Source organism: Bombina bombina, chromosome 1 (genome assembly GCF_027579735.1).
Source record: "Bombina bombina isolate aBomBom1 chromosome 1, aBomBom1.pri, whole genome shotgun sequence".
Taxonomy (NCBI): Eukaryota; Metazoa; Chordata; class Amphibia; order Anura; family Bombinatoridae; genus Bombina; species Bombina bombina.
Window position 1 is genome coordinate 640,651,320 of NC_069499.1, and position 27,585 is coordinate 640,678,904.

At 42.0% G+C, this 27,585-nt stretch overlaps 1 protein-coding gene across 1 annotated transcript in view; it reads right to left on the reverse strand.

The window, feature by feature from the left end:
* MED12 (mediator complex subunit 12) overlaps positions 1-27,585 on the reverse strand; it is a 588,898-nt gene that overhangs the window by 39,127 nt on the left and 522,186 nt on the right. Inside the window, exons 42-43 of the mRNA XM_053699086.1 lie at positions 18,585-18,794; positions 18,385-18,466 (exon numbers count right to left, since the gene is read on the reverse strand). Coding sequence (XP_053555061.1) covers positions 18,385-18,466; positions 18,585-18,794 — 292 coding nt within the window. The remainder of the gene's footprint in view (positions 1-18,384; positions 18,467-18,584; positions 18,795-27,585) is intronic.

Here is a 27,585-nt window from a genome sequence, read left to right on the forward strand (position 1 = left end):
TAGTGACGTATGGGATATACAATCCTACCAGGAGGGGCAAAGTTTCCCAAACCACAAAATGCCTATAAATAAACCCCTCACCACACCCTAACGAATAGCCAAGTAGTGGGGTAAAAAAGAAAGGAGTAAAAAGCATCAACAAAGGAATTTGGAAATAATTGTGCTTTATACAAAAAAATCATAACCACCATAAAAAGGGTGGGCATCATGGACTCTTGTCAATATGAAAGAAATTAATTTATCAGGCAAGTTATTACATAAATTATGTTTTCTTTCATGTAATTGGCAAGAGTCCATGAGCTAGTGACATATGGGATAGCAATACCCAAGATGTGGAACTCCACGCAAGAGTCACTAGAGAGGGAGGGATAAAATAAAAACAGCCATTTTCCGCTGAAAAAAAGTAAAATTTATACTTACCTGATAAATTAATTTCTCTTACGATATGACGAGTCCACGGATTTAATCCTTACTTGTGGGATTTATCCTCCTGCTAACAGGAAGTGGCAAAGAGCACCACAGCAGAGCTGTATATATAGCTCCTCCCTCCTCTCCACCCCCAGTCATTCAACCGAAGGTTTAGGAAGAGAAAGGAAAAGCTAAAGGTGCAGAGGTGACTAAAGTTTACAAAAAAAAATAAATCCGTCTTAAAAAGAACAGGGTGGGCCGTGGACTCGTCATATCGTAAAAGAAATAAATTTATCAGTTAAGCATACATTTAGTTTTCTTTTACAAAGATATGACAAGTCCATGGATTTCATCCTTACTTGTGGGATACCAATACCAAAGCTATAGGACACGGATGAAAGGGAGGGACAAGACAGGAACCTAAACGGAAGGCACCACTGCTTGAAGAACCTTTCTCCCAAAAACAGCCTCAGAAGAAGCAAAAGTATCAAATTTGTAAAATTTGGAAAAAGTATGAAGAGACGACCAAGTCGCAGCCTTGCAAATCTGTTCAACAGAAGCATCGTTTTTAAAAGCCCATGAGGAAGCCACAGCCCTAATAGAATGAGCTGTAATTCTTTCAGGAGGCTGCTGTCCAGCAGTCTCATATGCCAGACGGATGATACTCCTCAGCCAAAAAGTAAGGGAGGTAGCCGTAGCTTGCTGACCCCTACGCTTTCCAAAATAAACAATGAATAATGAAGAAGATTGACGGAAATCCTTAGTCGCCTGCAAGTAAAACTTCAAGGCACGGACCACGTCCAGATTATGCAATTTACGCTCCTTCTTAGAAGAAGAATTAGGACATAAAGAAGGAACAACAATTTCCTGATTAATATTCTTATTAGAAACAACCTTAGGGAGGAACCCAGGTTTGGTACGTAAAACTACCTTATCAGAACGAAAGGTAAGATAAGGCGAATCACATTGTAATGCTGAAAGCTCTGAAACTCTACGAAGAAATAGCAACCAAAAATAAAACCTTCCAAGATAACTTAATATCTATGGAATGCATGGGTACAAACGGAACCCCTTGAAGAACACTAAGAACTAGATTCAAACTCCAAGGTGGAGCAATTGCTCTAAATACAGGCTTAATTCTGGTTAGAGCCTGACAAAAAGACAATGTCTGGAAAACCAGCCAAACGTTTGTGAAGCAAAATTGACAAAGCAGAAATCTGTCCCTTTAAGGAACTTGCTGATAACCCTTTCTCCAATCCTTCTTGGAGAAAAGACAGAATCCTAGGAATCCTAACCTTACTCCATGAGTAACCCTTGGATTCACACCAAAAAAGATATTTACGCCATATCTTATGATAGATCTTTCTAGTGACAGGCTTACGTGCCTGAATCAAAGTATTAATGACCGCATCAGAGAATCCCCGCTTAGATAAAATCAAGTGTTCAATCTCCAAGCAGTCAGCTGCAGAGAAATTAGATTTGGATGATGAGAAGGTCCTGTCTCACTGGTAGTTTCCACGGGGGCAGAGAGGACATGTCCACTAGATCTGCATACCAAGTCCTGCATGGCCACGCAGGCACTATTAGAATTACAGAAGCTCTCTCCTGTTTGATCCGAGCGATCACACGGGGAAGGAGAGGAAACGGTGGAAACTCATAAGCCAGGTTGAACGACCAAGGCACTGCCAAGGCATCTATTAGTTCGGCCTGAGGATCTCTCGACCTGGAGTCGTATCTTGGGAGTTTGGTATTCTGTCGAGACGCCATCAGATCCAACTCCGGTTTGCCCCATCGAAGAATCAGAGAGGCAAATACCTCCGGATGGAGTTCCCACTCCCCCGGATGAAAAGCCTGATGGCTTAAATAATCCGCTTCCCAGTTGTCCACACCTGGGATATAGATTGTTGACAGATAACAAGAGTGAGTCTCCGCCCACTGAATTATCTTGGATACTTCTGACATCGCTAAGGAACTTCTCGTTCCTCCCTGATGATTGATGTAATCCACAGTCGCAATGTTGTCCGACTGGAACCTGATGAATTTGGCCAAAGCCAACTGAGGCCATGCCAGAAGCGTATTGAATATTGCTCTCAATTCCAGAATGTTGAGCCTCCAACTGAGTCCACACACCCTGAGATCTCAGGGAATTCCAGACTGCACCCCAGCCCAGAAGACTGGCGTCCGTTGTCACTATCACCCATGAGGGTCTGCGGAAACACGTCCCCTGGGACAGATGATCCGGCGACAACCACCAAAGAAGAGAGTTTCTGGTCTCTTGATCCAGATTTATCAGAGGAGACAAATTTGTATACTCCCCATTCCACTGACTGAGCATGCACAGTTGCAGTGGTCTGAGATGAAACCGAGCAAATGGAATGATGTCCATTGCTGCCACCATCAATCCAATCACCTCCATACACTGGGCCACTGAAGGCCGAGGATTGGACTGAAGGGTCCAACAAGTATTTAGAATCTTTGATTTTCTTCATTGCTACAGAATCTATCAGTGTTCCCAGGAAGGGAACCTTTGACTGCGGAATTAGTGAACTCTTTTCTAGATTCACTTTACAACCATGAGTTCTCAGAAAGGATAACACTGTGTCTGTATGAGACCTTGTTAGATGATAAGTCGACGCCTGAATCAAGATATCGTCCAGATAAGGCGCCATTGCTATGCCCCGCGGCCTGAGAAGCGCCAGAAGGGACCCTAGAACCTTCGTGAAGATCCTGGGTGCTGTGGCCAACCCGAAGGGAAGAGCCACAACTGAAAATGTTTGTCCAGAAAGGCAAACCTTAGGTATTGATGATGATCCTTGTGAATAGGGATATGAAGCATCCTTCAAGTCCACGGTAGTCATATATTCACCCTCCTGGATCATTGCTAAAATTGTTCGGATAGTTTCCATCTTGAAGGATGGAACTCTGAGAAAGTTGTTTAGACTCTTGAGATCTAAAATGGGTCTGAACGTTCCATCTTTTTTGGGAACCACAAAGAGATTTGAGTAAAACCCCTGTCCCTGTTCCAGTATTGTAACGGGACAAATTACTCCCATAGTAGAGAGGTCTTTTATACAATTTAAGAACGCCTCTCCTTTTATCTGTCTACAGACAATCTTGAAAGAAGAAATCTCCCCCTGGGGAGAAATCCCTTGAATTCCAGTTGATACCCCTGAGTCACAACTTTCAGTGCCCAAGGGTCCTGAACATCTCTTGCCCAAGCGTGTTCAAAGAGAGCCAATCTGCCCCTACTAGATCCGGTCCCGGATCGGGGGCCACCCCTTCATGCTGTCTTGGTAGCAGCAGCGGGCTTCTTGGGTTGTTTACCCTTGTTCCAAGCTTGGTTGGGTCTCCAGACGGATTTGGCCTGAGCAAAATTCCCTTCCTGCTTTGTGGAGGAAGAGGAAGAGAAAGAAGAGGGTACTCCTTTAAAGTTCCGAAAGGAACGAAAATGATTTTGTTTACCCCTATTCCTAACAGACCTATCCTGAGGTAGAGCATGACCTTTACCTCCAGTAATGATTTCCTTCAGCTCAGGCCCGAATAGGGTCTTATCCTTGAAAGGAATAGCCAAAAGCTTTGACTTAGATGACACATCAGCAGACCATGATTTTAACCATAACGCTCTACGCGCTAAAATGTCAAAAAGGCGGCATCTGTGACAAAAGAATTAGCTAGCTTAAGAGCCTTAATTCTATCCAAAATATCCTCTAAGGGAGTCTCAACCTTAAGAGACTCTTCCAAGGCATCAAACCAGAAAGCCGCTGCAGTAGTTACTGGAACAATGCAGGCTGTTGGTTGTAAAAGGAAACCCTGATGAATAAATAACTTCTTTAGAAGACCATCTAATTTTTTATTCATAGGGTCTTTGAAGGCACAACTGTCCTCAATAGGAATAGTTGTACGTTTAGCCAGGGTAGATATAGCTCCCTCCACCTTAGGGACAGTCTGCCAGGAGTCCCGAATGGTGTCTGAAATGGGATACATTTTCTTAAAATTAGGAGGGGGGAAAACGGTATACCCGGTCTATCCCACTCCTTCTTAACAATCTCCGAAATTCTCTTAGGAACCGGAAAAACATCAGTGTAAGTGGGAACTTCTAGATATTTGTCCATTTTACACAATTTCTCTGGTGGAACCATAATAGGGTCACAGTCATCCAGAGTCGCCAATACCTCCCGAAGTAAAAGATGGAGGTGTTCTAGCTTAAATTTAAAGGACATAACGTCCGAATCTGTCTGAGGTAACATACTTCCAGGATCCGAAAGTTCTCCCTCAGACAAAATTTCCCTAACCCCCAACTCAGATCCCTGTGAGGACATATCGGAAATAGCCAACAAAGCATCAGAGGACTCAGTATTGACATTAATTCCTGTCCTACTGCGTTTACCCTGTAACCCTGGTAACTTAGATAACACCTCTGTAAGGGTAGTTGACATAACTGCAGCCATATCCTGCAGAGTAAAGGAATTAGACGCCCTTGAGGAACTCTGCGTCGCTTGTGTGGGCGTTAATGGTTGTGACACTTGGGGAGAATTAGATGGCATATCCTGATTCTCTTCAGACTGGGAATCATCATTAGGCACACTTTCTTTACATAAAATATGCTATTTACATTGTAAGGCCCTTTCAGTACAAGAGGTACACAAAGTAAGAGGGGGTTCCACAATGGCTTCTAAACACATAGAACAAGGAGTTTCCTCAAGTAGAGACATGTTAAACAGACTGGCAATAGCCGCAATAGTCGTAATTAACCTTTAATTGTGAATTAAACAAATTTCCAAAAAAAATGTACTGCGCCTTTAAATATTAAAAGTGCAACAATTTTACTGTGCAGTACTAAACAACGATTTTTGTACTAAATAATCAAACAAATTAGTTCAATTTTTCCACAAATTTTTGCAGCAATGGAGCAAAGCTAAATGACCCTGAAAAAAACTTTTTATATATGGCAAAAAACTTTAACAAGGATAACAGCCCCTGCACCTCGCCACAGCTCTGCTGTGGCGCCTACCTGCTGTGGCGCCTACCTGCCCCCCGGGTACTGCGGATTGAATCCACAACGATCCGGAGATAACTTATCCACCTTTGGCCCCACCGGAGCTAATGCCTGCTGCCTTCTAGTCAGAAGAAAACTGTGCATCTGAGCGCGCGGACTAGGCTCCGCCCACCATGGGGAATAATGTCAGCCATTTCTGATATAACTTGTCTCCTCAGAAAATAAAAAGACTGAACATACCTCAATGTAGCATGACACCGGTCTCCACACTGAAGATTTCTCTTGCACTACCTTCAGAACTCTGTGGGAACCAAAATGGATCTTAGTAAAGTCTGATAAGATCATCAACCTCATGGGAGAAAAAAGGATCTCTTTATTCCTCTTGGGAATCCAGACAGATAATTTCTCCCTGAGGAAAAAAATAGTACACACCGGTACCATTTTAAAACAAAAAATATCTTGATAGAAGAAACACCTCACTTTACCTCCTATTCCTATTACTAACACAGGCAAAGAGAATGACTGGGGGTGGAGAGAAGGGAGGAGCTATATATACAGCTCTGCTGTGGTGCTCTTTGCAACTTCCTGTTAGCAGGAGGATAAATCCCACAAGTAAGGATGAAATCCGTGGACTCGTCATATCTTTGAAAAAGAAAATTAATCCACAACCCAAAATATAAGTTTATTTTCATAAATGAAAAGAAAAACTTAAAACATAAGCAGAATAATGAAACAAACAGCTGCCTGAAGAACTTTATTACCAAAAACTACTTCTGAAGAAGCAAATACATCAAAATGGCAGAATTTAGTAAATGTATTCAAAGAAGACCAAGTTGCTGCTTTGCAAATCTGATCAACTGAAGCTTCATTCTTAAAAGCCTATGAAGTGGAGACTGATCTAGTAGAATGAGATGTGATTCTCTGAGGCGGGGCTTGACCCAACTCCAAATAAACTTGATTAATCAAAAGCTTTAACCACGAAGCCAAGGAAACAGCAGAAGCCTTCTGACCTTTCCTAGAACCAGAAAAGATAACAGACTAGAAGTCTTCCTGAAATCTTTAGTAGCTTCCACATAATATTTCAAAGCTCTTACCACATCCAAAGAATGTAAAGATCTCTCCAAATAATTCTTAGGATTAGGACACAAGGAAGGGACAACAATTTCTATATTAATGTTGTTAGAATTCACAACCTTAGGTAAGAATTTAAATGAAGTCCGCAAAACCGCCTTATCCTGATGAAAAATCAGAAAAGGAGATTCACAAGAAAGAGCAGATAATTCAGAAACTCTTCTAGCAGAAGAGATGGCCAAAAAGAACAACACTTTCCAAGAAAGTAGTTTAATATCCAAAGAATAAATAGGCCTGTAAAGCCTTCAAACCCTAATTAAGACTCAAAGGAGGAGAGATTGATTTAATGACAGGCTTCATACAAACCAAAGCCTGCACAAAACAGTGAATATCAGGAAGTTTAGCAATCTTTCTGTGAAATAAAACAGAAAGAGCAGAGATTTGTCCCTTCAAGGAACTTGCAGACAAAACCTTATCAAAACCATCCTGAAGAAACTGTAAAATTCTAGGAATTCTGAAAGAATGCCAAGAGAATTTATGAGAAGAACACCATGAAATATAAATCTTCCAAACTCGATAATAATCTTTCTAGAAACAGGTTTACAAGCCTGTAACATAGTATTAATCACTGAGTCAGAGAAACCTCTATGACTAAGCACTAGGCGTTCAATTTCCATACCTTCAAATTTAATGATTTGAGATCGTGATGGAAAAACGGACCTTGAGACAGAAGGTCCGGCCTTAATGGAAGTGGCCAAGGTTGGCAACTGGACATCCGAACAAGAGCCGCATACCAAAACCTGTGAGGCCATGCTGGAGCCACCAGCAACACAAATGATTGCTCCATGATGATTTTGGAGATCACTCTTGGAAGAAGAACTAGAGGCAGGAAAATATAAGCAGGTTGATAACACAAAGGAAGTGTCAACGCATCCACTGTTTCTGCCTGAGGATCCCTGGACCTGGACAGGTACCTGGGAAGTTTCTTGTTTAGATGAGAAGCCATCAGATCTATTTCTGGAAGACCCCACATCTGAACAACCTGAGAAAACACATCTGGATTGAGGGACCACTCCCCGGATGTAAAGTCTGACGGCTGAGATAATCCGCCTCCCAATTGTCTATACCTGGGATATGAACCGCAGAAATTAGACAGGAGCTGGATTCCGCCCAAGCAAGTATACCAGATACTTCTTTCATAGCTTGGGGACTGTGAGTGCCACCCTGATTGACATATGCCACAGTTGTGATATTGTATGTCTGAAAACAAATGAATGTTTCTCTCTTCAACAGAGGCCAAATTTAAAGAGCCCTGAAAATCGCACAGAGTTCCAAAATATTGATTGGTAATCTCGCCTCTTGAAATTTCCAAACCCCTTGTGCTGTCAGAGATCCCCAAACAGCTCCCCAACCTGAAAGACTAAAGAGGCCCCTTAAACTATACGATGGGATAACCACCAAGTCAGAGATAGTCAAACATTGGGATTTAAGGATATTAATTGTGATATCCTTGTATAATCCCTGCACCATTGGTTCAGCATACAAAGCTGAAGAGGTCTCATGTGAAAACTAGCACAGGGGATCGCGTCTGATGCTGCAGTCATGAGACCTAAAGCTTCCATGCACATAGCTACTGAAGGGAATGACTGAGACTGAAGGTTCCGACAGGCTGCAACTAATTTAGGGCAACGAGAAACTTTGAAAAGATTATTGGAGCTGTCGCTAGGCCAAAAGGAAGAGCGACAAATTGGTAATGCTTGTCTAGAAAAGAGAATCTCAGGAACTGAAAGTGATCTGGATGTATCGGAATATGTATATAATGTCCTTGCTGAACAAAAGGCAGAATAGTCCTTATAGTCACCATTTTGAAAGATAGTACTCTTACATAACGATTCAAAATTTTCAGATCCAGAACTGGTCTGAATGAATTTTCTCTCTTTGGGACAATGAATAGATTTGAATAAAACCCCAGACCCTGGTTCCTGAAACGGAACTGGCATGATTACCCCTGAAAAATCCAGGTCTGAAACACACTTCAGGAAAGCCTGAGCCTTTACTGGATTTGCTGGGATGCGTAAGAGAAAATATCTTCTCACAGGAGGTCTTACTCTGAATCCTATTTGGTACCCCGAGAGACAATACTCAGAATCCATTGATTTTGGACAGAATTTATCCCTGAAAAATCTTAATCTGCCCCCTACCAGCTGAGCTGGAATGAGGGCTGCACCTTCATGCGGACTTGGGGGCTGGCTTTGGTTTCTTAAATGGCTTGGATTTATTCCAATTTGAAGAAGGTTTCCTTGGGGGGAGGATTAAGTTTCTGTTCCTTATTTTGTCGAAAGGAACGAAAACAGTTAGAAGATTTAGATTAACCCTTAGGTCTTTTATCCTGAGGCAAAAAAAAAACTCCCTTCCCTCCAGTGACAGTTAAAATTATCGAATCCAACTGAGAACCAAATAACTTATTACCTTGGAAAGAAAGAGATAGCAATCTCGAAGTCATGTCAGCATTCCAAGATTTAAGCCACAAAGCTCTTCTAGCTAAAAAACATAATTTATGCTTACCTGATAAATTTATTTCTCTTGTAGTGTATCCAGTCCACGGATCATCCATTACTTGTGGGATATTCTCCTTCCCAACAGGAAGTTGCAAGAGGATCACCCACAGCAGAGCTGCTATATAGCTCCTCCCCTAACTGTCATATCCAGTCATTCGACCGAAAACAAACAGAGAAAGGAGAAACCATAGGGTGCAGTGGTGACTGTAGTTTAATTAAAATTTAGACCTGCCTTAAAAGGACAGGGCGGGCCGTGGACTGGATACACTACAAGAGAAATAAATTTATCAGGTAAGCATAAATTATGTTTTCTCTTGTTAAGTGTATCCAGTCCACGGATCATCCATTACTTGTGGGATACCAATACCAAAGCTAAAGTACACGGATGATGGGAGGGACAAGGCAGGATTAAGCGGAAGGAACAACTGCCCGAAGAACCTTTCTCCCAAAAACAGCCACCGAAGAAGCAAAAGTATCAAATTTGTAAAATTTTGAAAAAGTGTGAAGCGAAGACCAAGTCGCAGCCTTGCAAATCTGTTCAACAGAGGCCTCATTTTTGAAGGCCCAGGTGGAAGCCACAGCTCTAGTAGAATGAGCTGTAATCCTTTCAGGGGGCTGCTGTCCAGCAGTCTCATAGGCTAGGCGTATTACGCTCCGAAGCCAAATGGACAGAGAGGTTGCCGAAGCTTTTTGACCTCTCCTTTGTCCAGAGTAAACCACAAACAGGGAAGATGTTTGACGAAAATCCTTAGTAGCTTGTAAGTAAAACTTCAAGGCACGGACTACGTCCAGATTATGTAAAAGAAGAATTAGGGCACAACGATGGAACAACAAACTCTTGATTGATATTCTTGTTAGAAACCACCTTAGGTAAAAACCCAGGTTTGGTACGCAGAACTACCTTATCTGCATGAAAAATCAGATAAGGAGAATCACATTGTAAGGCAGATAGCTCAGAGACTCTCCGAGCCGAGGAAATAGCCATCAAAAACAGAACTTTCCAAGATAAAAGTTTAATATCAATGGAATGAAGGGGTTCAAACGGAACTCCTTGAAGAACTTTAAGAACCAAGTTTAAGCTCCACGGAGGAGCAACAGGTTTAAACACAGGTTTAATTCTAACCAAAGCCTGGCAAAATGCCTGAACGTCTGGAACCTCTGCCAGACGCTTGTGCAAAAGAATAGACAGAGCAGAAATCTGTCCCTTTAAGGAACTAGCTGATAATCCTTTGTCCAAGCCCTCTTGGAGAAAAGACAATATTCTAGGAATCCTAACCTTACTCCATGAGTAATTCTTGGATTCACACCAATAAGGATATTTACTCCATATCTTGTGGTAGATTTTCCTGGTAACAGGCTTTCGTGCCTGTATTAAGGTATCAATGACTGACTCGGAGAAGCCACGCTTTGATAGAATCAAGCGTTCAATCTCCATGCAGTCAGTCTCAGAGAAATTAGATTTGGATGATTGAAAGGACCTTGTATCAGAAGGTCCTGTCTTAGAGGCAGAGTCCATGGTGGAAAGGATGACATGTCCACTAGGTCTGCATACCAAGTCCTGCGTGGCAACGCAGGTGCTATCAGAATCACCGATGCTCTCTCCTGTTTGATTTTGGCAATCAGTCGAGGGAGCAGAGGAAACGGTGGAAACACACAAGCCAGATTGAAGAACCAAGGCGCTGCTAGAGCATCTATCAGCGTCGCTTCTGGGTCCCTGGACCTGGATCCGTAACAAGGGAGCTTGGCATTCTGACGAGACGCCATGAGATCCAACTCTGGTTTGCCCCAACGATGAATCAATTGAGCAAACACCTCCGGATGGAGTTCCCACTCCCCCGGATGGAAAGTCTGACGACTTAGAAAATCCGCCTCCCAGTTCTCCACGCCTGGGATATGGATTGCTGACAGGTGGCAAGAGTGGGACTCTGCCCAGCGAATTATTTTTGAGACTTCTAACATCGCTAGGGAACTCCTGGTTCCCCCTTGATGGTTGATGTAAGCCACAGTCGTGATGTTGTCCGACTGAAATCTGATGAACCTCAGTGTTGCTAACTGAGGCCAAGCCAGAAGAGCATTGAATATCGCTCTTAACTCCAGAATATTTATTGGAAGGAGTTTCTCCTCCTGAGTCCACGATCCCTGTGCCTTCAGGGAATTCCAGACTGCACCCCAACCTAGAAGGCTGGCATCTGTTGTTACAATTGTCCAATCTTGCCTGTGAAAGGTCATACCCTTGGACAGGTGGACCCGAGACAACCACCAGAGAAGAGAATCTCTGGTCTCTTGATCCAGATTTAGCAGAGGGGACAAATCTGTGTAATCCCCATTCCACTGACTCAGCATGCATAATTGCAGCGGTCTGAGATGTAGGCGCGCAAATGGCACTATGTCCATTGCCGCTACCATTAAGCCGATTACCTCCATACACTGAGCCACCGAAGGGCGCGGAATGGAGTGAAGAACACGGCAAGCATTTAGAAGTTTTGATAACCTGGACTCCGTCAGGTAAATTTTCATTTCTACAGAATCTATAAGAGTCCCTAAGAAGGAGACTCTTGTGAGTGGGGATAGAGAACTCTTTTCCTCGTTCACTTTCCACCCGTGCGACCTCAGAAATGCCAGAACTATCTCTGTATGAGACTTGGCAACTTGAAAGTTTGACGCCTGTATCAGGATGTCGTCTAGATACGAAGCTACCGCTATGCCTTGCGGTCTTAGAACCGCCAGAAGTGAGCTCAGAACCTTTGTAAAGATTCTCAGGGCTGTAGCCAACCCGAAGGGAAGAGCTACAAATTGGTAATGCCTGTCTAGAAAGGCAAACCTTTGAAACCGTTGATGGTCTTTGTGAATCGGTATGTGAAGGTAGGCATCCTTTAGGTCCACTGTGGTCATGTACTGACCCTCTTGGATCATGGGTAGGATGGTCCGAATAGTTTCCATTTTGAAAGTTGGAACTCTGAGGAATTTGTTTAAGATCTTTAGATCCAAAATTGGTCTGAAGGTTCCCTCTTTTTTGGGAACCACAAACAGATTTGAATAAAAACCCTGTCCTTGTTCCGTCCGCAGAACTGGATGGATCACTCCCATAATTAGGAGGTCTTGCACACAGCGTAGGAATGCCTCTTTCTTTATCTGATTTGCAGATAGCCTTGAAAGATTAAATCTCCCTTGTGGAGGGGAAGCTTTGAAGTCCAGAAGATATCCCTGAGATATGATCTCCAACGCCCAGGGATCCTGAACATCTCTTGCCCATGCCTGGGCGAAGAGAGAAAGTCTGCCCCCTACTAGATCCGTCGCCGGATAGGGGGCCGTTCCTTCATGCTGTCTTAGAGGCAGCAGCAGGCTTTCTGGCCTGCTTGCCTTTGTGCCAGGACTGGTTAGGTTTCCAGGCCTGCTTAGATTGAGCAAAAGTTCCCTCTTGCTTTGAAGCGGAGGAAGTTGATGCTGCACCTGCCTTGAAATTTCGAAAAGCACGAAAATTAGACTGTTTGGCCTTTGCTTTGGCCCTGTCCTGAGGAAGGGTATGACCCTTACCTCCAGTAATGTCAGCAATAATTTCCTTCAAACCAGGCCCGAATAAGGTCTGCCCCTTGAAAGGAATGTTGAGTAATTTAGACTTCGAAGTCACGTCAGCTGACCAGGATTTAAGCCATAGCGCCCTACGCGCCTGGATGGCGAATCCGGAATTCTTAGCCGTTAGTTTAGTCAAATGAACAATGGCATCAGAAACAAATGAGTTAGCTAGCTTAAGTGTTCTAAGCTTGTCAATAATTTCAGTCAATGGAGCTGTATGGATGGCCTCTTCCAGGGCCTCAAACCAGAATGCCGCCGCGGCCGTGACAGGCGCTATGCATGCAAGGGGCTGTAAAATAAAACCTTGTTGAATAAACATTTTCTTAAGGTAACCCTCCAATTTTTTATCCATTGGATCTGAAAAAGCACAACTGTCCTCAACCGGGATAGTGGTACGCTTTGCTAAAGTAGAAACTGCTCCCTCCACCTTAGGGACCGTCTGCCATAAGTCCTGTGTAGTGGCGTCTATTGGAAACATTTTTCTAAATATAGGTGGTGGGGAAAAAGGCACACCCGGTCTATCCCACTCCTTGCTAATAATTTCTGTAAGCCTTTTAGGTATAGGAAAAACATCAGTACACACCTGCACCGCATAGTATTTATCCAGCCTACACAATTTCTCTGGTACTGCAACTGTGTTACAGTCATTCAAAGCAGCTAATACATCCCCAAGCAATACACAGAGGTTCTCAAGCTTAAATTTAAAATGAGAAATCTCTGAATCAGGTTTCCCCGAATCAGAGATGTCACCCACAGACTGAAGCTCTCCGTCCTCATGATCTGCATATTGTGACGCAGTATCAGACATGGCCCTTACAGCATCTGCGCGCTCTGTATTTCTCCTAACCCCAGAGCAATCGCGCTTGCCTCTTAATTCAGGCAACCTGGATAATACCTCTGACAGGGTATTATTCATGATTGCAGCCATGTCCTGCAAGGTAATCGCTATGGGCGTCCCTGATGCAATTGTCGCCATATTAGCGTGCATCCCCTGAGCGGGAGGCGAAGGGTCTGACACGTGGGGAGAGTTAGTCGGCATAACTTCCCCCTCGTCAGAATCTTCTGGTGATATTTCTTTTATAGTTAAAGACTGATCTTTACTGTTTAAGGTGAAATCAATACATTTAGTACACATTCTCCTATGGGGCTCCACCATGGCTTTCAAACATAATAACAAGTTGTTTCCTCTGTGTCAGACATGTTTAAACAGACTAGCAATGACACTAGCAAGCTTGGAAAACACTTTAAACAAGTTTACAAGCAATATAAAAAACGTTACTGCACCTTTAAGAAACACAAATTTTGTCAAAATTTGAAATAACAGTGAAAAAAGGCAGTTACACTAACAAAATTTTTACAGTGTATGTAACAAGTTAGCAGAGCATTGCACCCACTTGCAAATGGATGATTAACCCCTTAATACCAAACACAGAATAATAACTGACAAAAACTTTTTTTTTTTTTTTTAAACAGTCACAACAACTGCCACAGCTCTACTGTGGCTTGTTACCTCCCTCAAAAACGACTTTGAAGCCTTTTGAGCCCTCTAGAGATATCCTGGATCATGCAGGAAGAAGCTGGATGTCTGTGTCTGTAACCACTCCCACTCATATTACAACAGTGGAAAGCCTTCAGGAAACTGTTACTAGGCAGAATTCAAGCCAGCCATGTGGAAAAAAAACTAGGCCCCAATAAGTTTTATCACCAAATACATATAAATATGATTAAACATGCCAGCAAACGTTTTATATTACATTTTTATAAGAGTATGCATCTCTATTAATAAGCCTGATACCAGTAGCTCTCACTGCATTTAAGGCTTTACTTACATTAGTTCAGTATCAGCAGCATTTTCTAGCAAATTCCATCCCTAGAAAAATATTAACTGCACATACCTTATTGCAGGAAAACCTGCACGCCATTCCCTCTCTGAAGTTACCTCACTCCTCAGAATATGTGAGAACAGCCATGGATCTTAGTTACTTCTGCTAAGATCATAGAAAACACAGGCAGATTCTTCTTCTAAATACTGCCTGAGATAAACAGTACACTCCGGCACCATTTAAAAATAACAAACTTTTGATTGAAGAATAAACTAAGTATAAAACACCACACTCCTCTTACGACCTCCATATTTGTTGAGGCTTGCAAGAGAATGACTGGATATGACAGTTAGGGGAGGAGCTATATAGCAGCTCTGCTGTGGGTGATCCTCTTGCAACTTCCTGTTGGGAAGGAGAATATCCCACAAGTAATGGATGATCCGTGGACTGGATACACTTAACAAGAGAAACATAGATTTAACATCAATTTTGATGATATAAAAAATGGCATCACAAATAAAATGATTAGCATGTTGAAGCAAGCACACACAATGCTAGACAAATCTGAATCCAATTCTTTTTGCGCTAAATTTTCCAACAAAAAAGTTGATGCAGCTGCAACATCAGCCAAAGAAATTGCAGGCCTGAGAAAATAACCTGAATATAAATAAGCTTTCCTTAGATAAGATTCAAGTTTCCTATCTAAAGGATCTTTAAAAGAAGTACTATCTTCCATAGGAATAGTAGTACGTTTAGCAAGAGCAGAGATAGCCCCATCAACTTTGGGGATCTTTTCCCAAAACTCCAATGTAACTGCTGGCAAAGGATACAATTTTTTAAACCTTGAAGAAGGAATAAAAGTACCACCAGACCTATTCCATTCCTTAGAAATCATATCAGAAATAGCCTCAGGAACTGGAAAAACCTCTGGAGTAACCACAGGAGGTTTATAAACAGAATTTAAACGTTTACTAGTTTTAATATCAAGAGGACTAGTTTCCTCAATATCCAATGTAATCAACACTTCTTTTAACAAAGAACGAATATATACTCCATTTTAAATAAATAAGTAGATTTTTCAGTGTCAATATCTGAGGAAGGATCTTCTGAAACAGATAGATCTTCATCAGAGGAGGATAATTCATTATGTTGTGGGTCATTTGAAATTTCATCAACTTTATGAGAAGTTTTAAAAGACCTTTTACGTTTATTAGAAGGCGGGATGGCAGACAAAGCCTTCTGAATAGAATCGGCAATAAAATATTTTAAATTCACAGGTATATCTTGTACATTAGATGCTGAAGGAACAGCAACAGGCAATGTACTATTACTGATGGACACATTATCTGCATGTAAAAGTTTATCATGACAACTATTACAAACCACAGCTGGAGATATAATCTCCACAAGTTTACAACAATTGCACTTAGCTTTGGTAGAACTGTTATCAGGCAGCAGGGTTCCAACAGTTATTTCTGAGACAGGATCAGATTGAGACATCTTGCAAAATGTAAGAGAAAAAACAACATATAAAGCAAAATGATCAATTTCCTTATATGGCAGTTTCAGGAATGGAAAAAAAATGCAAACAGCATAGCCCTCTGACATAGAAAAAAGGCAAGAGAAATATAGGAATGGGGTTTTAAATAATGAAATTATTTGGCTACAAGCATGACGCACAACGTAACTGAATTTTTTTTGGCGCTGACAACATCCGGAAATGACACACTCGCGTCATTAACGGCGCAATCTAGTGCAAGGAACTCTGCGTCAACTAAGACGCCGGAAATGACGAATTTGCATCATCGGACGTACCTTCGCGCCAAAAAATTCTCGCGCCAAGAATGACGCAGTAAACTTTGGCATTTTGCACCCTCGCGGGCCTAATTTTGCCCGCAAAATTGAAAGAAAAAAAACAGTCAATTTGAAAAACGACTAAACCCTAGGTAAAAAAAAATATTTCCTAAATATGTTTTATCCCCAAATATGAAACTGACAGTCTGCAAAAGGAAATACATAAACCTGACTCATGGCAAATATAAGTACAATACATATATTTAGAACTTTATAATAATGCATAAAGTGCCAAACCATAGCTGAGGGTGTTTTAAGTAATAAAAACATACTTACCGAAAGACACCCATCCACATATAGCAGATAGCCAAACCAGTACTGAAACGGTTATCAGTAGAGGTAATGGAATATGAGAGTATATCGTCGATCTGAAAAGGGAGGTAGGAGATGAATCTCTACGACCAATAACAGAGAACCTATGAAATAGATCTCCCGTGAGGAAAACCATTGCAATCAATAGGTGATACTCATTTCACATCCCTCTGACATTCACTGGACTCTGAGAGGAACCGGGCTTCAAAATGCTGAGAAGCGCATATCAACGTAGAAATCTTAGCACAAACTTATTTCACCACCTCCATAGGAGGCAAAGTTTGTAAGACTGAATTGTGGGTGTGGTGAGGGGTGTATTTATAGGCATTTTGAGGTTTGGGAAACTTTGCCCCTCCTGGTAGGATTGTATATCCATACATCACTAGCTCATAGACTCTTGGAAATTACAGGAAAGAAATAAGACGGTTCGTCAGTAGGGAAAAAAAAAGATGTAAAATGAAACATAATATCTGCATTCAGCGCCTACAGATAAACAATAAAAATGCCAGTAAAGGCGCCCAGGTATTAACACCGATGCATAAACCTGACAAATTGTTGGTGAATACAAAAACAACAAGATGGAATTCATAACTACAAAACAGTCACTGGAGATCTTTTGCAAGATCAAATGAGCAATTCATCAAATTCTCTGAGATTATAATATTAATTATATATATTTTGTATATAAATTTATACCCACACTTCTCATTCTCAAAATATGGAAAGAACACACAACAGCGTCTAAACCTTTTAAATCTAAAACAGAAAGCTGGCCCTGTTTTCAAAGTACCAGTATTTTAATGGGAACGTTACCCTGCATGCATTTGTTTGTTGTAGTTGTTTTTCCCCCCTTTCTTAAAACATTTTTTTTTATAAAAAATAAAGGAGGGGGGGGGGGGGGGATAAGATAGCATCAACATTTTTGTTTCAAAACTTTTCGTTGAAACACACTGGGTTCAAAACTGACACCTTGCAGTGCAATTACGTTTTGATATTTTGAAATGTTAATACATTTAAATACAAGTTTTGAATAAAAGCTGTTATATACTATAAGCTCCCTCCTTTTTTAAGCATTTATTTATTGAAATTCTGCACAGTGTACAAAAAAGGACAATATAGAGAACAAAGCAATGTCACCCTTATCATTACTCAAGTAAAATCTGATCCCATTTTATTCTATTCAAGTTATTGTAGTTACTCTTAAAGGCATACTAATAAAATATTTGATTAAAGGGACACTGAACCCAAATTTTTTCTTTTGTAATTCAGAAAGAGCATGCAATTTTAAGCAACTTTCTAATTTACTCCTATTTTCAATTTTTCTTCGTTCTCTTGCTATCATTATTTGAAAAAGAAGGCATCTAAGCGTTTTTTTTGCTTTCAGTACTCTGGACAGCACTTTTTTATTGGTGGATGAATTTATCCACCAATCAGCAAGGACAACCCAGGTTGTTCACCAAAAATGGGCCGGCATCTAAACTTACATTCTTGCATTTCAAATAAAGATACCAAGAGAATGAAGAAAATTTGATAATAGGAGTAAATTAGAAAGTTGCTTAAAATTTCATGCTCAATCTGAATCACGAAAGATAAATTTTGGTTACAGTGTCCCTTTAAGATAATTAAGAATGCACCATTTAACAAGATATTCTCATGCCCTGTATGATAGGTGCACCCATTAGTACTGCATATAAGAGCAGGAAAAAAACCAAGAATTATTCTCAGTTGTGCCTGCTAACATATTCATTTTCAATCCTGGACTGAAGAAATGTTTAAGAGAGATACTTACTGGATAGTTGCTGCTGCAGTTGCCGTACAAGCGCTGCTGTTTGTTGCTGCTGCTGCGTCTGTTGCAAACCTTGTCTCTGAAACTAAGAAAGCACAAACTGAAAAGGGCAATAAAAAACAAAAAAATAAATGTAGACAAAAAACAAACTGCAAAATACGGAGACAGTACAGCATGAGCTCTGCAAGTCACTACACAAATACCAATGGTTGCTGTGGGGGCAGGGTCTGCATGCCAAGTCCAGACGGCTGTCCCTGTGTCTGGCTCTGTGGTACATTTGCTACTTGCTGGGGAGGGGGCTGTGGTTGTGGTGGAGCCTGAGTCTGTTGCTGCTGCTGCTGTTGTTGCTGCTGCTGCTGTTGTTGTTGCTGCTGCTGCTGTTGTTGTTGTTGCTGCTGCTGCTGTTGCTGCTGCTAAAACAAGGAAGCTGTGGTTAGTATCAGAAGTTATCACATGAGAAGCTATTCTAACCCTAAAAGTCAAAAGAATCTATCTTAAAGGGACATTGTACACTAGATTTGTCTTTGCATAAATGTTTTGTAGATGTTTCCATAGCCCATACTATAAAATTTATAGTTGTGCTTATTTTTAAATAACATTGTGCTAATGTTAGACTCCAAACCAAGTCCCAAAGTTTTTTTTTGCAATAAATCTTTTTTATTTATATCAGAAGTGGCAATAAAAGGACATTTTTTCTTTTACATTCACAACTTAACAACAAACACAAATAAGAACATAAGGAAAAATAAAACAGGAGTGTAAGTTCATGATACTACTCAACACAGCCATTTGACACACCTAACCAGAAGCTCAGTTAAAGGGATACTAACCCCTCATTTTTTCTTTCATGATTCAGATAGAGCATGCAATTTTAAGCAACTTTCTAATTTACTCCTATTATCAATTTTTCTTTGTTCTCATGTTATCTTGATTTGAAAAAGTAGTAATAAAAGGTTAGGAGCCAGCCCATTTTTTAGTTCAGCACCTTGGTAGAGCTGCTGATTGGTTTGCTACATTTAGCCACAAATCAGCAAGTTCTACCCATGTGCTGAACAAAAAATGGTCTGGCTCTAAAACTTACAGTACTGCTTTTTCAAATCAAGATAGCATAAGAACAAAGAAAAATTGATAATAGGAGTACATTAGAAAGGTGCTTAAAAGCTCATGCTCTATCTGAATCATGAAATAAAAAAATTGGGTTTAGTATCCCTTTAAATACATTGGTTCAGCACAACTATGTGTAACTAACATAAGTCTTGTTCCCAAAGGAATATCACTTCTGCAATAATTCCTTGATTACCAGTATAAGTGTAATGTATTTTTTCAAGTTCTAGAACATGATTAACTTCTCTCAACCACATCTCATATGAGGGAACCACAGCTTTTTTCCAAAACCTGGGTATCAGGCGTCTGGCACAGTTAAGCATAATCTGTAATAATTTCTTTCTGTATAAACGTGGGATTTTTGGTAAATCGCCCAGCAGGACCAAATTGATTGTGAGTTTGACAGTGTTCCCTAGAATTTTTGTAATTTTATCGCCAATAGCATTCCAGTATGTGCGTAAGAGCGGACAGGACCACCATACATGGGAAAGGGTGCCGGCCTCACCGCAATGTTTCCAACACTGGGGGGAAGAATTGGGGAAAATGCTATGGAGACGGTGGGGTATTAAGTACCATCTTGACATTAGCTTAAAATTAATTTCTATTAAAATTAGTGAAAGGGATGCTTTTTTGTTTTCCTTGAAAATACGGCTCCACTGGGTATCCGGTAGATGCATGCAAAGCTCCCTTTCCCATTTAGTGACAAACGCAGGTTTCTTTGTGGGAAAAGATCCCCTAAGTAGTTTATAGATTATTGAAATATGTGAGCTATTGATTGAAGGGGTCGTACACAGTGTCTCAAAGGGGGTCAGGGGTCTGGTAAGGTTTGCTTTATGCGGACTAGTGAATATGGCGTGTCTAACTTGGAAATAGGGGAACCACATGTGAAAAAGGGGACCTAGTAATTGGCTTATCTCTGCTTGTGAACGTATCAGTCCGTTATGGAGGAGAGTATATGTAGGTATGTTAGAGGTGTGACCTGCAATCAAAGGTGTTTAAATAGTCTGAGATTTTAAGAAGAGCGGGTTGTTGAATAGAGGGGTGAGGGGGGATACCTGCGTGGATATCAGTCTATTACTTGACAACAATTTATCCCATGTGCGAATCGTGGTTGCTATATAATAGTTGCTCCAAATCTCTGAAGATCTCAATTTTATTGGGATCCAACATTGATCACCCAGGTTAATCCCACCTGCTAGATAGGTTTCCATCTGCACCCAGGGCTTTTCGGGGGAGGAATGCTTCCAGGCTACTATGTGTGCCAGGCGCGTCGCTCTATAATAATTCATCGAATTGGGGGCTCCTAGACCACCATCCTCCCTCCCAAGGAACAGAGTATCTCTAGCCACCCTTGGCCTTTTGTGTGACCATATAAACGGGTCAAAATTTTTTTGTTGTTGTATAAGAAATTGTATAGGGATATCTATGGGAAGTACTTGAAAGAGGTATAAAAATTTAGGGATAATACTCATTTTTATTGCATTAATGCGTCCCATCCAAGAGAGCTGACCCTGTTTATGCCAGGATTCCAATAATTTATTGGTTTCAGCCTGCAAAGGGATATAGATAAGGGAAAACAATTCTGTATGACATGCTGATATGTCTATACCTAAATACTTGATTTTCTTGGTTAGTTGGAAAGAGGTGTGTGTTGTGATGTAATTGTTTCCTCAAGATTAATATGTAGTGGTAAGGAGGTGAGGGGAGAGCGCAGGGAGAATATAACATCATCCGCATACAGCAGACATTGTTGAAGCAACTCACCGAAAGGGACGCCCTGTATATTGTGATTACTCCAAATCCTAGAAGCAAGCGCCTCCACAACCAGAGCAAACAGCAGGGGTGACAGGGGGCACCCCTGCCGCGTGCCATTGTTTATAGGGATCCCCTGGGAAAGTGTGCCGTTAACATTAACATAAGCGGTTGGGTTACTATAAAGAGCTTGTATGCGGGATATCATTGTTTGTGAAAATCCAAACTTCGAGTGGACCACAAAAAAACAAAATTTATGCTTACCTGATAAATTTATTTCTCTTGTGGTGTATCCAGTCCACGGATTCATCCATTACTTGTGGGATATTCTCCTTCCCAACAGGAAGCTGCAAGAGGATCACCCACAGCAGAGCTGTCTATATAGCTCCTCCCCTAACTGCCACCTCCCAGTCATTCGACCGAAGACAAGCAAGAGAAAGGAGAAACTATAGGGTGCAGTGGTGACTGTAGTTTAAAAATTAAAAAACACCTGCCTTAAAATGACAGGGCGGGCCGTGGACTGGATACACCACAAGAGAAATAAATTTATCAGGTAAGCATAAATTTTGTTTTCTCTTGTAAGGTGTATGCAGTCCACGGATTCATCCATTACTTGTGGGATACCAATACCAAAGCTATAGGACACGGATGAAGGGAGGGACAAGGCAGGTGCTTAAACGGAAGGCACCACTGCCTGTAAGACCTTTCTCCCAGAAATAGCCTCCAAAGAAGCAAAAGGATCAAATTTGTAGAATTTAGAAAAAGTATGAAGCGAAGATCAAGTCGTCGCCTTACAAATCTGTTCAACATTTTTAAAGGCCCATGTGGAAGCCAGTGCTCTAGTGGAATGAGCTGTAATTCTTACAGGAGGCTGCTGGCCAGCAGTCTCATAAGCTAAGCGGATTATACTTCTTAACCAAAAGGAAAGAGAAGTTGCCGAAGCCTTTTGGCCTTTCCTCTGTCCAGAGTAGACAACAAACAATGCAGATGTTTGAAGAAAATCTTTAGTAGCTTGTAAATAAAACTTTAAAGCACGAACCACGTCAAGATTGTGTAATAGACGTTCCTTCTTTGAAGAAGGATTAGGACACAGTGACGGAACAACAATCTCCTGATTGATATTCTTATTAGATACCACCTTAGGAAGAAACCCAGGTTTGGTACGCAACACCACCTTATCTGCATGGAAGATCAGATAAGGGGAATCACACTGCAAGGCAGATAACTCTGAAACTCTTCGAGCCGAAGAGATAGCTATCAAGAACAGAACTTTCCAAGATAAAAGCTTGATATCTATGGAATGCAGAGGTTCAAACGGAACCCCTTGAAGAACTTTAAGAACTAAATTTAAACTCCATGGCAGAGCAACAGGTTTAAACACAGGCTTGATTCTAACTAAAGCCTGACAAAATGCCTGAACGTCTGGAACATCCGCCAGACGCTTGTGCAAAAGAATAGACAGAGCAGAAATCTGTCCCTTTAAGGAACTAGCTGACAATCCCTTCTCCAATCCTTCTTGGAGAAAAGACAATATCCTGGGAATCCTGACTTTACTCCATGAGTAACCCTTGGATTCACACCAATGAAGATATTTACACCCTATCTTATGATAGATTTTCCTGGTGACAGGCTTTCGAGCCTGAATTAAGGTATCAATGACCGACTCGGAAAAACCACGCTTTGATAAAATCAAGCGTTCAATCTCCAAGCAGTCAGACGCAGAGAAATTAGATTTGGATGCTTGAAGGGACCTTGAAGTAGAAGGTCCTGCCTCAGCGGCAGAGTCCATGGTGGAAAGGATGACATGTCCACCAGATCTGCGTACCAAGTCCTGCGTGGCCACACAGGAGCTATCAAAATCACCGAATCTCTCTCCTGCTTGATCTTGGCAATCAGCCGAGGGAGCAGAGGAAATGGTGGAAACACATAAGCCAGGCTGAAGGACCAGGGCGCTGCTAGAGCATCTACCAGCGCTGCCTGGGGATCCCTTGACCTGGACCCGTAACAAGGAAATTTGGCGTTCTGACGAGACGCCATGAGATCCAGTTCTGGTTTGCCCCATAGTTGAATCAGCTGGGCAAATACCTCCGGATGGAGCTCCCTCTCCCCCGGATGAAAAGTCTGCAGACTTAGAAAATCCGCCTCCCAGTTCTCTACTCCTGGGATATGGATAGCTGAGAGATGGCAAGAGTGAACCTCTGCCCATAGAATTTTCTTTGAAACCTCCAACATTGCCAGGGGGCTCCTTGTTCCCCCCCAATGGCTGATATAGGCTACAGTCGTGATGTTGTCCGACTGAAATCTGATGAACCTGACCGCAGCTAGCTGAGGCCAAGCCTGAAGAGCATTGAATATCGCTCTTAATTCCAGAATGTTTATTGGAAGGAGAGCCTCCTCCTGAGTCCACGAGCCCTGAGCCTTCAGAGAGTTCCAAACTGCACCCCAGCCCAGAAGGCTGGCATCTGTCATTACTATAGTCCAATCTGGCCTGCGGAAGCTCATCCCCTTGGACAGATGGACCAGAGATAGCCACCAGAGAAGAGAATCCCTGGTTTCTTGATCCAGATTTAGTAGAGGGGACAAATCTGTGTAATCCCCATTCCACTGACTGAGCATGCAAAGTTGCAGCGGTCTGAGATGTAGGCGGGCAAATGGTACTATGTCCATTGCCGCTACCATTAAACCGAATACTTCCATACACTGAGCCACTGAAGGACGAGAAGTGGAATTAAGAACACGGCAAGAGTCTAGAAGTTTTGACAATCTGGCCTTCGTTTGATAGATTCGGTAGAAATTAAGATTTACCCGAGTCCCTAGGAATGAAACTTTTGTTAGAGGTGATAGAGAGCACTTTTCTTCGTTCCACCTTCCACCCATGGGACCTCAGAAATGCCAGAACAATGTCCGTGTGGGACCTGGCAACTTGAAAAGTCGACGCCTGTATCAGAATGTCGTCTAAGTAAGGGGCTACTGCTATACCCCGCGGCCTTAGGACCACTAGAAGGGACTATAGAACCTTTGTAAAGATTCTTGGTGCCGTGGCCAACCCGAAGGGAAGAGCCACAAACTGGTAGTGCCTGTCTAGAAAGGTAAACCTGAGAAAACGAGGATTATCTTTGTGTATCGGGATGTGAAGATAAGCATCCTTTAGGTCTACGGTAGTCATATATTGACCCTCCTGGATCATAGGAAGGATGGTTCGAATAGTCTCCATCTTGAAGGATGGAACTCTGAGAAATTTGTTTAAGATCTTGAGATCTAAGATTGGTCTGAATTTTCCCTCTTTCTTGGGAACTACAAACAGATTTGAATAGAAGCCCTGACCCTGTTCCTCCTGCGGAACTGGGTGGATCACTCCCATAATTAGAAGATCTTGAACACAATGTAAGAATGCCTCTCTTTATCTGGTTTGCAGATAAAAGTGAGAGATGAAATCTCCCTTTTGGGGGAGAGGTTTTGAATTCAAGAAGATAACCCTTGGACACAATTTCCAATGCCCAGGGATCCTGGAAATCTCTTGCCCAAGCCTGGGCGAAGAGAGAGAGTCTGCCCCCTACTAGATCAGTTTCCGGATTGGGGGCTCCTCCTTCATGCTGACTTAGAGGCAGCAGCAGGGTTTTTGGCCTGTTTCCCCTTGTTCCAAGCCTGGTTAGGTCTCCAGACCGGCTTAGACTGGGCAAAAGTTCCCTCTTGTTTTGTGTTAGAGGAAGTTGAAGCTGCGCCACTCTTGAAGTTTCGAAAGGGCCGAAAATTTGTTGGACCTGTCTTGAGGAAGGTTGTGACCTTTTCCTCTAGTGATGTCAGAAATGATCTCCTTCAGTCCAGGCCCGAATAGGGTCTGTCCTTTGAAGGGAATGTTGAGAAGTTTAGACTTTGAAGTCACCTCAGCTGACTAGGATTTAAGCCATAGCGCCCTGCACGCCTGAATAGCAAAACCTGAATTTTTAGCCGTTAGCTTGGTTAAATGAACAACGGCATCAGAAACAAATGAATTGGCTAGCTTAAGGGCCCTATGCATGTCCATAATATCTTCCAACGGGGTTTCAACCTGTAGAGCCTCCTCTAGGGACCCAAACCAGAAAGCCGCAGCAGCAGTGACTGGGGCAATGCATGCAAGAGGCTGGAGAATAAAACCTTGTTGAATAAAAAATTTCTTAAGGTAACCCTCTAATTTTTTATCCATTGGATCTAGAAAAGCACAACTGTCCTCGACAGGGATAGTGGTACGCTTAGCTAGAGTAGAAACTGCTCCCTCCACCTTAGGGACCGTCTGCCATAAGTCCCGTGTAGCGGCGTCTATAGGAAACATCTTTTAAAAACACAAGGGGGAGAGAACGGTACACCTGGTCTATCCCATTCCTTAGTAATAATTTCAGAAAACCTTTTAGGGATTTGAAAAACATCAGTGTAAGTAGGTACTGCATAGTATTTATCCAATCTACATAATTTCTCTGGGACTACAATAGTGTCACAGTCGTCCAGAGTTGCTAAAACCTCCCTGAGCAATACGCGGAGGTGTTCAAGCTTAAATTTAAATGTAGACATATCAGAATCAGATTGAAGTATCTTCCCTGAATCAGAAAATTCACCCACAGATTGAAGCTCCCCTGCTTCAGTATAATGTGAGGGTGTATCAGACATAGCTACTAAAGCGTCAGAGAGCTCTGTATTTATTCTAGTCTCGCTTTCCTTGCAATCCTGGCAGTTTAGATAATACCTCTGTAATGGTATGATTCATAACTGCCGCCATGTCTTGCAAGGTATACGCAATGGGCGCGCTAGATGTACTAGGCGTCCCCTGAGCGGGATTTATAGGATCTGACACGTGGGGAGAGTTAGACGGCATAACTTCCTCCTTGTCAATTTCTTCTGGTGATAAATTTTTTAAAGCCAGAATATGGTCTTTGTAATCTATAGTAAAATCAGTGCATTTGGTACACATTCTAAGAGGGGGTTCCACAATGGCTTCTAAACATAATGAACAATTTTCAGTTTCCTTTATGTCAGACATGTTTAAACAGACTAGTAATGAGACCAGCAAGCTTGGAAAACTCTTTAATAACTATGAACAAGCAAAAAATAAAAACGGTACTGTGCCTTTAAGAGAAACAAACAATCACAGAAACTGCAAAACAGTGAAAAAACAGTAAAGCTTACGAAATTTTTACAGTGTGTATAATAGGCTAAAAGAGCATTGCACCCACTTGCAAATGGATGATTAACCCCTTAGTTTCAAAACCGGATCAAAAAAACGATATAAACGTTTTTAAACAGTCACACCAAATTGCCACAGCTCTACTGTAGCCCTACCTGCAAATACAACGACTTTGGAAGGCACAAAAACCCTTTAGAGAGGTCCTAAATGTTCAGGGGACTCCTTCAGGAAAGCTGGATGTCTCAAACTGCAAAAACTAATGCGCAATTTAGGCATGAAAATAGGCTCCCTCCCAACCTGTACCACCAGCAGAATAAACGAACGCTCCTTTAGAATCTTGGAAATCACTCTTGGAAGAAGAACTAGAGGCGGAAAGATATAAGCAGGATGATACTTCCAAGGAAGTGACAATGCATCCACTGCTTCCGCCTGAGGATCCCTGGATCTGGACAGATACCTGGGAAGCTTCTTGTTTAGATGAGAAGCCATCAGATCTATTTCTGGAAGTCCCCATATTTGAACAATCTGAAGAAATACCTCTGGGTGAAGAGACCATTCGCCCAGATGTAGCGTTTGGCGACTGAGATAATCCGCTTCCCAATTGTCTATACCTGGGATATGAACCGCAGAAATTAGACAGGAGCTGGATTCCGCCCATACAGTATTCGAGATACTTCTTTCATAGCCAGAGGACTGTGAGTCCCTCCTTGATGATTGACATATGCCACGGTTGTGACATTGTCCGTCTGGAAACAAATGAACGACTCTCTCTTTAGAAGAGGCCACGACTGAAGAGCTCTGAAAATTGCACGGAGTTCCAAAATGTTGATTGGTAATCTCGCCTCCTGAGATTCCCAAACCCCTTGTGCTGTCAGAAACCCTCATACAGCTCCCCAACCTGTCAGACTTGCATCTGTTGAGATCACAGTCCAGGTTGGAAGAACAAAAAGAAGCCCCCTGAACTAAACGATGGTGGTCTGTCCACCACGTCAGAGTGTCGAACAATCGGTTTTGAAGATATTAAATGAGATATCTTTGTATAATCCCTGCACCACTGGTTCAGCATACAGAGCTGAAGAGGTCGCATGTGAAAACGAGCAAAGGGGATCGCGTCCAATGCAGCAGACATAAGACCTAGAATTTCCATGCATAAGGCTACCGAAGGGAATGATTGAGACTGAAGGTTTCGACAA